At 48.3% G+C, this 12,364-nt stretch overlaps 3 protein-coding genes across 3 annotated transcripts; all 3 read right to left on the bottom strand.

Moving 5' to 3' along the window:
* Positions 1-1,153: 1,153 nt before the first annotated feature.
* Positions 1,154-4,888, bottom strand: N7471_005394 (ankyrin repeat domain-containing protein; the record flags this gene model as incomplete). Its single annotated transcript, XM_057278113.1, has 1 exon — positions 1,154-4,888. One exon carries the CDS (start codon positions 4,886-4,888, stop codon positions 1,154-1,156), a length of 3,735 nt encoding a protein of 1,244 aa, XP_057137723.1.
* A 783-nt stretch (positions 4,889-5,671) lies between these two features.
* On the bottom strand, positions 5,672-6,841 carry N7471_005393 (uncharacterized protein; the record flags this gene model as incomplete). Its single annotated transcript, XM_057278112.1, has 1 exon — positions 5,672-6,841. The coding sequence occupies one exon, from the start codon at positions 6,839-6,841 to the stop codon at positions 5,672-5,674; it is 1,170 nt and encodes a 389-aa protein (XP_057137722.1).
* Positions 6,842-10,325: 3,484 nt separating this feature from the next.
* N7471_005392 (uncharacterized protein) lies at positions 10,326-10,808 on the bottom strand (the record flags this gene model as incomplete). Its single annotated transcript, XM_057278111.1, has 1 exon — positions 10,326-10,808. One exon carries the CDS (start codon positions 10,806-10,808, stop codon positions 10,326-10,328), a length of 483 nt encoding a protein of 160 aa, XP_057137721.1.
* Positions 10,809-12,364: the final 1,556 nt, after the last annotated feature.

The following is a 12,364-nucleotide window of genomic DNA, read 5'->3' as shown; positions in this document are numbered from 1 at the left end:
GGAATTCGCTGGTTATTTTGGGATTGCTGTCGCGAGTATGGTGCGGTCCTTGAGGATGATGTATTTTAGCTTCGAGGATTGAAGATTCAGTTGCAAGACTTACGAGTCCTATGCAAAAGACCGCCAAGCTTAAACCACCAATTATATAAACCACGTGAATCCCATGGGCATACTGTGTGTCCTCTGCTTTGGTTTCTTCACTATCAGGCTGCATAGTCCGGACTTCAGTTTCTGTGGCAGGCAGATTTTCGCAAGTTTCGTTCGAAAACATATCTTTGACAAGGCGAGAGGTCACGAGCGAAATTGAAGCAGTTGAATAATCTGCATTTTCAAGTGGCCTTTCGATTTAAGTATTCTATAAACCATCGGGTGCGGGCATCAAATTGTTTTCCAAATATAGAAAGTTGGTTGATAGATGTGGGATATTATTGGCTGTTGTTGGATCCACCGCTCTTCCTTCCACTGTCCGGGACCCTTTTTGCTCTCCGGCCCGACTGAGGCCAACTGACCATCTCCGAACAAGACACCGACCATGTCGGAATCTTCTGGCGTTGCTCTAAAAACAAGCGCTTGCTTCAATTGTTCCCGCGCCAAAGCCAAATGTGTCTGGACCGATGCCGATCCTGAAACATCAGCTTGCGAGAGGTTGGTCAATTCCGGTCTAATCTAAGCTTCCCGAGAGATTTGAGATTAACAGCACCAAGGTGTTTGAACAAAGGTCTCGACTGCTCTCAAGCCGAATCAGGCCCAAAAAGGAAACGAGGAAAGTCGACGTATGTCATTGCCAATACTCAACCGTCGCTTGTACCCCAGCGGAACTAACTGGAACCTCTTAACATCTCAATGCCTCAGGGGGCAGCTCTCACCTTTATCACAATATATGGTACCAAGAATAATCAGCCCCTTATGCAGCCTTGCCATTTCTTTTAAGCAGTCTTTTAAGCAGTCTTTTAAGCAGTCTTTTAAGCAGTCTTTTAAGCAGTCTTTTAAGCAGTTTTTTAAGCAGTCTTTAAGTGGTCTTTTAAGTGGTCTTTTTAGTAGTCTTTCTGGTAGGCTTTTCAGCAAACCATCTTGTATAACCAGTTCGGGGTCGATGATGGTCATATCCCTGCTCGGCAGCCACATATTTCGAATAAACAACACCCGCCAACTATCATTCCGCGCGCACATTATCTGTTTGCAAAATTTCCATGAACTCCAGGTAAGCCTTCTCCGCCGCGATCGCCCAGGGCGTCTGCCCATGCACATTGGTCTGGTGTACCAACTCGGGGGCTTTATTCACAAACAAGGACAATGTCCGTTGAACTTCAATCGACGCGAAGTGATCATTGGAGCAGTCAACGTCAGCCAGATAATGCAATACGTTGTTTCCCTCGTAATCTACTGCCCTCAAATCCGCGCCCCGTTCGTACAGGGTCATTGCACGCGTGGGGTCGCCCTCCTTCCAGGACGCCGGTGCAATTTCTCCACCTCGGAGCGGGTATGCCGAGACCGTGTAGGCATACGAATCAGTTCCAGTCGCACAGGTCGCCGCTGCCAGCAGCAGCGTTTTTCCTGTAGGGTCGCGTCGTGCAAGGTCAAGGTCGGGCATATCTAGCCATGGTCGGATGATTCCTCCGATGGCGAAGATCTGGTGTAGAACCACTTGGTCTGCGTAGCAAGGCAGGAAAGGATCTGCGCCGCGTTCTAGCAGGAATTCAATCATCCGGCAGGCGTGGTCGCGGCTATTGGGTTCGTTGAATGGTGGAATTGAGATGTAAAGAAGAGGGCTCAGGATGAGCCCGCGGTTTACTGGGACCTTTTTGAAACGGTGGGTGTGCCAATGTGGCTGCGCATCGGATAACACCGTCGTATTGCAATCCAGGTCCATGCCTAAGAGAGCGGAGGCCACTTCTTTGTTGAAACTATACAATGCAACAAAGAGTTCCATGGGGTGCTCCTGAGAGGGATATGCTCCATGTTCGATCAGTAACTGGAACAACGGTGTATCATGCGCCGACATAGCCAGCGGCGAATAGCCACACGTCGCAGCGACATTAGGATCGGCGCCGCCCTCCAGCAAGATTCTGGTGATTTCGAGCTGGCGGTAACCGCCCAGCTCTCCCCGTGAAACTGCATTGCATAACGGCGTCTTACCCTGGTCATTTCGGGCGTTGGGGTCGGCCCCATTTTCCAGGAGGTACCGAATGGCTCCTTCATACCACCAGTGTGTACCTTGGGCCAGTTGATGAAGAATCGTGTCTCCCGGCTTGTAATGCCGCTCCAGTGCCATCGTCGATTGGTAGTATACCGTGGGTTTATCGACCATGCCCGCTTCAAATCGGATGTTAACATCCGCGTTGAACTTCTCGACCATGACCCGAATAACTTCCAGATTGGGAATGTCTCGCTGAGCAGCCGTCAGAAGATACGGAGTCGGCTTTTCGCCCCGAAGATTGGTGTCGCTGCCGTTGATCCAGTTACCGGTCATCGTACTGCCAATCCGGCCAAAGAGCTCCGAAAATCCCCACCTCGCGAGAGAGGCCATGATCGCTGGCAGGGAGGATTTGTCCTCGATAATCGAAGCGTTCTTTTCCAACGCCTGTGCAACCTCCTGGTGATGGCCGAGCAAGATCATTGGAAGCACATTATGTTCAGAAACATACTCCTTGAATTGTTTCTGGAGCAGGTCTGGGAGGTGCTGAGAGCGCAGCAGGTAGAATTCAGTCTGCGTAGGGCGGAAACCCTCCATCCGAAGGCTCATTTCTCGTGATAACCGGTCCAATTCCACAGCCATTTCCTCATTTCCCTCGGCAACCGCATAATACATGGGACCAGCGCCAAATATCTTTTCATATGCCAAGGCTCCATGAGACGCCAATGCTCGTACGATTCGTCCAATTCCGATTGTCGAACTTTCGGATGTGATTTCTCCTTTCCACCCCAAACCTTTGGTATTGTGATGCGCCTCTTTCATCTTCGATGTGGGCTGTGTCGGCCGGTTGTTGTCTTCTGCCAAAACCCCTGCCGCGGAGCGCGTGTTCATCAAGTTTTCTTGGTCATCAGCCCCCTGCCAGAGCTGGTCTTCGGCGATGGACTCGGCGCATGCATCTAGAGGGGTACGGTTGTGCTTGTCCTCAACGTTGACATCTGCTCCGTATGCGAGGAGGAGGTTCACTGTCTCCAGTCTTCCAGAGCGGCAGGCCTCATGCAATGGCGTTCTCCCATCTTCCGAGCATGTATTGAGCATCAAAGCAAGCTTCTTGGAGTCGCAGTGGTCTAAAATCAGCCCAACAGAATTACTTTGGCGCGCGGTTGACGCAATATGCAACAGATTGCGGCCATCCTTTGTTGAAGCGGTGGTATCAGCCCCGCGAGCGAGTAATTTACCGACCAGGTGCTCCGAAACTGTGGCAGCGAGGTGGATAGGTCGAATTCCCTGGTGATCACTCATGTTTAGAGCGACATCAAGACCCGCATCTAGGAGTACGTCGATAGCACACTTGCCTCCCTCTACGGTCGCCGCGAACAAATCGTTGGAAGCCTGACTGCATATCATATGCAGAGGCGTCCGACCTCGGAAATTGGGAACGGTCGGGGAGATGCCCATCTTGATAAGTTGAACCATGGCTAAAAGAACCTTATCTTGGCTTATGGTAGCAAAATTGGCTGCGAGATGATGCAGGAACGTGTCTCCGTCGTAATTTACCATTTTTGGATCTGCTCCAAGGGACAGTAGAAAGTCCAAGTACTCGGATCGGAAATTGTATGGTTCGATCAGATACGATAGTACCCCGTTGCCTTTATAATCCTGCGCATTGATATTGGATCCGCGGCTGATGAGGTAGGGAAGAAGCTCGCGGCAATACCATTGCGGGGTGCCGCGCATGGCCTTGGTGAGAAGCGTACATCCGCGATAGTCTCTAGCCTCGAGATCTGCACCGGCTGCGCAGAGAATGTCCAATACATCCTTGATGTTTTGTTCGGACCCCTCGACCATGTGAATTGGCTGTTGCCCTTTATGGTTCCTCTGGTTTGGGTCAATCCCAAGCTTCAGCAGTTCGACTATAGTTTTGCTCCCGTGACAATGTTTCGCCGCGGCGATATGAAGAAGCGTGTTGCCATTGCCATCAGTGATCATCCAATCTGACACAAAGGGCTTGAACAGCGACAGATCGCCCAGCTGACATTTAGACGCATAAGCATGCAGTGGGGTATGGCCATCTCCATCTCGAACAATGTCCAGGCGGGCGCCATTCGCCATAAGGCCCTTGAACCACTCTGTGTGGTCCAGGGGGTGGTGGAGGAAATGCGCAGATGTGCCTCCCCGATCCTCTGCGATATTCGGGTCCGCCCCATGTTGCAAGAGAAATGGAACCAGGGCGATCTCATTGTGTACGGAGAGCAGCAGCGCTGTATTTCCGTGGGCATCTTGTGCATTGATGTCGCACCCAGCATCCAGCAACAACTGCATCAGCTCTTCGTAGCGGGGCAGGTCTTCCAACTTTTCGTAGGGATACAGGCTGTCCGCCACTCCGTGGAGAGGTGTAAAAGATGGGGGCTTGTCTCCGGACCGCTTGTTCTTGGATCTGATCGTGGCATCGGCCCCATGCTGAAGCAGGAGTCTGACTATGGCCAAGTCGACCTTTTTCGCGGCCAGGAATAAAAGCGTGTCTCCCTCCACCGCCGCGTTGACATCACATCGCCCGGCCTCAAGCAGAGCCTGGGCGCTGGTTATTTTACCAGATTGGCAAGATCGACATAGAGCGGCAGTCAGATCGATAGGGTCCGCAGTGGCAGCCAATTGGCGCACCTGGTCCACATCTTCTGCATCAACTGCCGCATGGAGCGGAGGAAGAGGCTCTTCCGGCTCGGGGGATCCATCACTGCCCTCGAACAGCCCAGGCATTGTGTTACGGAGAGAAGACAAGAAGCCCATTATTTTTTTGGCGGTGAAATGTTGGATTAGAAGCCGAAAGTGGCAGACATGTCTTAAATAAATATTGCACCCTTAGCCTCATCTAGGCTCCCGCGGCAAAAACGAACCACTTTACCGAGCCTCACCAATGATCTCCCTCACACTCTCACATTGCGCACGTCTACCTGAATAAATGTAAATCGTGACTGATCTGAGGCTTTTTTCCATGGCTACTGAACATTGCTGTTCCTTCCCGCCCTTCGGCGCAGGTACGCAGCGGTAGAGGTGCCATGCGACAAAACCCCCTTTTCGGTTAATATTGATGCCTGAATGCCTGATTATCCCTAGAACCTCAACCGCTTCTTACACTCTATGCAAGGTATTTGTAATATCGATATGTCATAATTAAGCTTTGACACTATAAAAATTCATATATCACCGCTTTTTAGGGTGGTTCTGGTTCTCTACCCCAAATAAGTGGTTATGTATGAATTTGTACGGTGTCAAAAGCTTCATTTTCATGAGAGCTATAAACCAACCAAAAAGTGGCGATGCATGGATTTGTATGGTGTCAAAAAGGCTGATTTTTACACTTCAGACGATCAGCTGACAGAACTAGGGTACCTTGTTCATTAAGGCCTCTGGAATAGTAATTGAAGTATCTTCATTTTTCTGGGTTGTACAATTTTGTCCCGTTAAGTACATGTAGATAGTAGCACTTTTGAGAAAACGAGAAAACCAAAGGCACAACAGACTAATTTTACAATATCCATTTTAATGAGCAAAAGCAACTGGTTGCCTTTCAACTCCCGAGCGATAGCTCACCCCATCAACTTTCAGTCCTTTTTCGTTCAACAGTGTGATGGTATCGCCAAGGTTCGAGAGATGAACATCTGGAATGTCGAACGCTTGCGTCGACTTAGCACCCAAAGCTGCATCACGCGGCAGTGCTTGGATTTCACCAGCTGAATTTTTAATTTTCCAGGAAGACAGGGGCATCTTGTGGTCTTTTGGATTTGTGAGAGTAACCGACCTGCGTCCGGCTTCAGGGTTGATCAACGCCCCGTCAATTATCACAGAGTCCTCGGTCAGCTCGGTTTCTCTCTTCTTCTTCTTTTTCTTTGTCTCCAGATAGTCACCCCATGTCTCCTCTGATATGGCATGCCCATTCTCTTCATCGGTGTGCACAGCTTGTGTTGCGAATCCGATAAAGACCCCGACCCATCGACCAGATGGGTAGTTGATCAAAAGGCCACCATCTTGGAACACACCGTCATCCTGTGCGAATTTCTCAATATTACCTTGATTCATATGCACATTGTGAATACCTATATGCACATTGTGAATACCTATATGCACATTGTGTTTACCTCTTCGATTGTCGAACGGTTCTCCAAATAGGTAAATTTCGGCCTCTTGTTCAATCGCCTGTATAACTTCAGGTTCTAGAACATCAATCATATCATTGTCCCGACCTGGTTCGTCATGGGGTAGGACTCGACCGGTGTTGATATTGAATAGGTTGCTCCGGATGTAGTCTAGTCTCACCCCAGCAGGGTTTGGCTCCGATTCTTCGAGGGGAGAAAACCCCGAGGGTAGGTCTGTGAGATTATTGACGATGGGGTGATTTTTGAAGTCGTGATTCACCCAGTAGGTAAGTCGCGATTCATGCTTATCACCAGACTTGATGTTAATTGCTGCTCTGAAGAGCCCAGGGATTTCTTTGTCGCCTTTCTGGCCTTTCTGGCCTTTGTGGCCTTTGTTGCCTTTGTTGCCTTTGTTGGGTCGGCTGGCCCGGCGAAAGTCGAAGCCAGAATGGTGACTCAGTCCTCCTTTATCACTAAAGTATAGTGATAAATGCGGGCTTTTGTTGTCATCCCATTCATGTTCAACGACATAGTGTACAGGTTTTGCTTTCCAGACACCGTAATCACTAATCGGCATATTGAGGAGGAATTATTCAGAAAAGTGGATTTGTATAAGGATATGACTGAGGAGCTCGTTTCTTAGATGTAGCGGGTGAGATAAGTGCAAGTATAAAGTTGAGGTGGGGGATACTTATAGTCGGAGCTCAGCGTCCAGGGCATGTGACATGGATGTGATGTTATTCTAACGCTGGGTAGGTTAGACCCACGAGAAAGAAGCGTTCCGAGATGAAAGTATCACATGTGATGTTTAAGACCAGTCTAGACATCCAATGTGGTTGCCACCAGTGCCTTCTTCTGCTATGGTGTAGTATTTCGCCCTGCCTAGATGGAGATCAGACCACTACGCATTGGTGACTTAACCGTTACAAACGACCACCCAATGGGCACAAATGGACAGATAGATTGTCTAGACTTTTGACAGTGATCTGGATTTCAGCTAGGCCTTGACAAGTCCCGCCGATTTGGTCCGACCTTGGCGCCTACTTGGCGCCAAGCCGCTAGTTTCAGTTCTGTCTTGGCATGGTCATGCCGATCACTTTCCTATCTAGGTAGTTTTCTAGCCTAAATAGGTATGGTCGCAGCACCACAGCACCAGAATGTATTTAGTGCTGCGGGGCCGGGACCAAAAATCGGATGGTGCTGCGGGACTTGTCAAGGCCTAATTTCAGCCTCGGTTTTGGCCATATGGCTCTGAATGTTAGGGACTTGGGGTATGCGGATTTGGACCCTCTGTCATCCACATGGTATACCACAATCCAATCCGAGAACCGGTTCTTCATCCCTCGTTGAAACTAATGCAATCTTTGCAGCAAGCAAATGGATCATGAATTATATACCTAGGTATGTGGCTTTGCAATTAGAGTTTGCGAATACATAGATCTGTTCCCGTAAGTTTCCCACGGAAACGAGTCTCAAAATAGAGCTATTCAAAGCCACGGATAAGTTGGTCATCCGTGATCCTCAACAAATACACGGGGGTGTTCGAAACTATCTAGGCTCCCGCGCTTCCGGAATACGATCGTCTAGCTGTAATCTAGATCTAACGTAGAGCCGGCCGACCCAGCTAGAAAAATGTGGTATGTTTAGCCTGTACCGACCAGATGATTGCCACTTTCGGGTACGCCATATGACGCACGTTGATCATCCGATCCCGTAACCTTGTGCTGGGTTTATCCGTGAAAATCAAACCGCCGGTTTGATTTTTATATAAACCAATTAGTATGGAGTAGACACGAGGCTGAACTCAATATATACAGAGGGAGATTACCTAGAAAACGTCAATCGGCCCTACAGCGTGATCCCATCCTAAGTAGGAACAAGTTGTGTCAGTTCTATATGAATAGAAGCTATTCCCAAGTTTCATTCACGTTATTCTACTGATGATCAAAAAAGAAATAAGCCTAGACCAAAAAAGAAAAAAGTGCAAAAAGAAATCTCTCCCTCGGGGAATCGAACCCCGGTCTCCCGCGCTTATCGGTATTAATGACAAGCGGAAATCATCACCACTAGACCAAGGAAGATGCGATGGTCGAGTTACTGCTCGGCCACTTGGCTGGTTGATGGAAATACTCGTCCATATTGGCTATATAAGCAAATCTCTCACTGAGTATCCTTTTGGACGATATTTTCTCGCGTTTGGATATTCTCCCATTATCGAGCCCCGATGAACACATAACAACTCTACATCAACGATATTCTACTAGATAATGCCCACCTGACCAGGTCCACAAGCTTCCATTAGACCATTAGTACCATTACTAATGGTTCGTTCGGGCCCCGAGGTTATATATTTGACATCCCGACCCCTTCTATTGATTCCAATCTCAATCCAAAATATTAAACCATTTGTTTTTTGTTCCTCTCAATACTTTTATCTCTAATGAGATACCCCTATCCTCACACATCCATTTGGATGCCAATTGCCTTTCCGTCAAATCTCTAGTATTCACTCTTGCTCATTCCTTGCTTCATTCTTGGGAACATCTGGACTTATTTCAACCACCCACATCCCGGGCTTTCACACCCGGGGCCATCAAAACTCAAGCCATGCTCGACGCAATAGGTCTCGCAACGCGCTTAGTTCACAAATTCCTCAAGGAAGGGGGTTACCAAAAATGGGGCTGGGTCTGCTACCGCTCCACGTATACATACAACGACGAAGTCTGGAACTACGTTAAGGGGGTGATCACGGAGGAACTGCGCAAATCCATTAACCAAAACTCCAGATCTCGATACATCTCTCAATGAGAGTCTGAGCATGACATTCCTTGAGAACCGTTCTAACTTTGAGAATGAATCAAAAGATCAGGTTCGCGCACACTTTCAGAATTGGGCTCAGCATTCGTACAATCCGACCCCGATCTGGCGACCACACCGAGATACAGATACTTTATCCAGATTGACGAAGAGCCACTGTAGAGTCTTCTCCACGATCCTGAAAGCGGTCCGCGGCCATGGTCACTAGAAAGATATGGCCATGTGAAATTTGTAGATGTCTGGTGGAAATCATTGACAGAGCAGTATGCAATGAACGGAGAACTAGACCTCAAAGATGAAATTGATGAGCAACTAGCGGAAGGTTATCAGTCAATCGAGGGCTGTATTGAGGAAAATGCTGCTGGACGATGCTAAACAGGTTGGATATGACTGTGGAATTCTACCACTACACAGCTGGGTATGTAGAGGATGTGTGGCCTCTCTATTGCCAGCGTCCTCCTGTCATCGCTCTCTAGTAAACGTACAAAAAAAACACTCAGTTCAGAGCTTGTATGATTATGGCGGAGAAGGAAATTACGCTAGTGACTAACAGTTCAGACCTGCATCGTGAACATAATGGAAACTCGTCATCTATGTGGGTTAGGACCAAACCGGCCCCGAGACTTTGCGGGCTATAAAACCGTTCCTGCAGGGGCAGCATAGGGCCGTGGGCCTTGGATTCTACATTACTTCTGTTTTGCACAATGGCAGCTTCATGGTATATAAATTTCATTTGCTAAAAGTTCAATAAACGATCGCGGCTGTCTGTTCCTTTCATAATCGAATCGACCGTACAATGGAAGAGAGCGCAATCGTGCACACAATGAGATATCAAGTCCAACACAATTCAAGACATGATGGGAATGATCAAATATTCAAGACCCGGGGGAACACAAGCAGCGACCGGTACAATTTAAGTACCGGGCGCACACATAGATCGAGGGTAGGGCTCGAGGTGAAAACGATGTACGATCACAGACGATTCGCTAACGCGTACATAGTTGCCGCGCGTGTTGACACCCGAGTACAGTCACACCCCTACAGGGCGGACCACACTCGGTTCCTGGACCTTGAAGCAAAACAGCTTTCAAATCATGGCGGACCAGGTATTGATTCTCGCCGAACGGTCGGGGGTGGGCGTCATCATAAGATGGATGTAAACCAGGGGGTAAACGAGACAAAGTAGATCCAACAGGGGTTCCACATGTTGAATGTATTTGAAATTGCAGAGAAGGAGCATTCATTCAGCTCTCCTTGTCCTGGCTGCGGAGCTTATCGAGGCTATCACGGACAGTATCGCGAACACTGAAGCCACCGAACAGCCAGTCATTCGAGTGGCGACCGTAATGGTTGACAGTTCCACTGTAGCGTTTGTAGTCATCGCTGTTCTTGCGGGTGGGAGTAGATGCACGCTTAGGGCAGTCCGCCTTCGGCGAGCCCATGCTGGAAGGCATCTGGATGGGGCTGGTTGAGGTGTAGTCTTGGTCTGGGAAGTATGAAGATTTGTGATTGCTCTGCGGGATATCTCGAGGCTGTGACATTGTGTTTTGGTGGCTCGTGGGGATATCGATTGGTAGAGGAGAGTTAGATCGGAAGACCTTTGAGAGAGAGTTCGACAATTTGGAGCGCTTCTTCTCTTGAGAGAACTGGCTAGTGTGAGAGGAGGTTGAAGTAGCTGAGGTTTGGGAGAGCGATCTCTTGGGATAAATGTTGGACTGAGTGTGCATCACTTAGAATATGGGGTAAAGGATGAGAAATAGAAATCAAGTAGCCTGCGGGATGGGTTTATTTATGTTCGAGACACTCCAGTAATTTCCCAGTTGGGATCGTCGGGGTCCCCGTAGGGCAACCAACCAAAATGCAGCACTATGATGTAGCCAAACACGGACAAAGGAAAAGACACAGCCAATCAGCTTCATAACACATGACTTGGCGCGGGACCTGTCCACATCTCAACCAATAAGAATCGAAGTGAGGAAGTTGGAAGACCCACCGGTAAGGTTTAGTGTGATTGTTTGTTGTCGGTGAGATTGGGAGGTTCCGAGGGCCAAAGTGCCCTATCGCCCGCCCACCAGCCAATCAGCAATTGTTTCTGCCTTGGAGCCTCCTCTTCCCGCTCTCTGGACCCCGCAGATTCACCGCTTGACACGTCTGGGCTTATTTTTCTCCCACATTTGAAATGACACGTCTACAATCTACACTTTTTCGGTTGGAATGTACATAAGCGTACTTCGTATACCATTCAAAACCAAGATACATGAAAGTCTTCCATACCCGATTCCTCTCCGGATTTGTGACTTCATCGTTCCGCCCAAGTGGGTCACTCCGCGGGGTTGACAAAACAAGAATTCGAAATACGAAGCCTTTATGAGACATTCCCGTGCTCCAATTTTCTTATCTTCGCCAATTAACTCCTCCTAACTCCCCTTCTAGCGTCCTTCTAGAATGCCGTTCTAACCGAAGGACACGGCAGGGATGCTTGAGTGAGTCACCTGGCCCCGCGAGTCTGTCAGCCAAGCTAGTACATAAAAGGATAGTATAGGTGAGCGGCAATTGGCCTCATGCCCAATTGAATACGTCAAGTGGGGTGGGTTATAATGATGTCGACTGAGTTGGAAAAAGGTATGCTTGAGATATATTTGATTGTTACACAGTCTCACACGACATTAATATTGACCATGTCTTCTTATTTATGCGGGCCTGCGATGCCTTGGGAGAATTTTTATTTAGAGGTCTAGGGTCTCTTTCTAACTACTACCTCAGATCAAAATAAGTGGTTTGATATTATTGCTCTTCCTCGAAGAAAAGAAAGACTAGGGCAAAGCCATTTGTTAGAAATCGAAGAAACAAAGACCGATCATCTAGCAAAAAATCACGGGTCGATTCAATGCGACAGTAGCCCGATCAAAAACAGCCCTAGCCCAAACATGCAACCCTAGGAATGAACGTTGACTTTCCATTGTTTGTTAGGCCATTGACCATCTCCTAGGTCCCGCGTGGTGATTATTTCCACGAGAGATGGCTCATGACCCCTAGGCATTTCAGGACGGTTTGAAGATACCAGAAAGTAGCTATTTTTGTGCCAACCGGCATAGGCAGAGCCAGCCTCATCAAAAAGCTTTCTAAGCCACTTCGCTATCTCCCTGTGTGCCTTCGGATTTGCAAGAATTTGCGACAAAATATCTTGCGATCCACGTATTGCATAACATGTCATCACTTCTAAAGACTGCGTAGGCTCATCGATCCAAAGTGTCGTCATGATTTGAATTTTGACAAGAGGGTG

Source organism: Penicillium samsonianum (genome assembly GCF_028829775.1).
Source record: "Penicillium samsonianum strain IBT 33392 chromosome Unknown utg000003l_segment0_segment0, whole genome shotgun sequence".
In the NCBI taxonomy this organism is placed as follows: Eukaryota; Fungi; Ascomycota; class Eurotiomycetes; order Eurotiales; family Aspergillaceae; genus Penicillium; species Penicillium samsonianum.
Note: the sequence above shows the minus strand (reverse complement) of the source record. Positions and strands in the feature narration are given on the sequence as shown.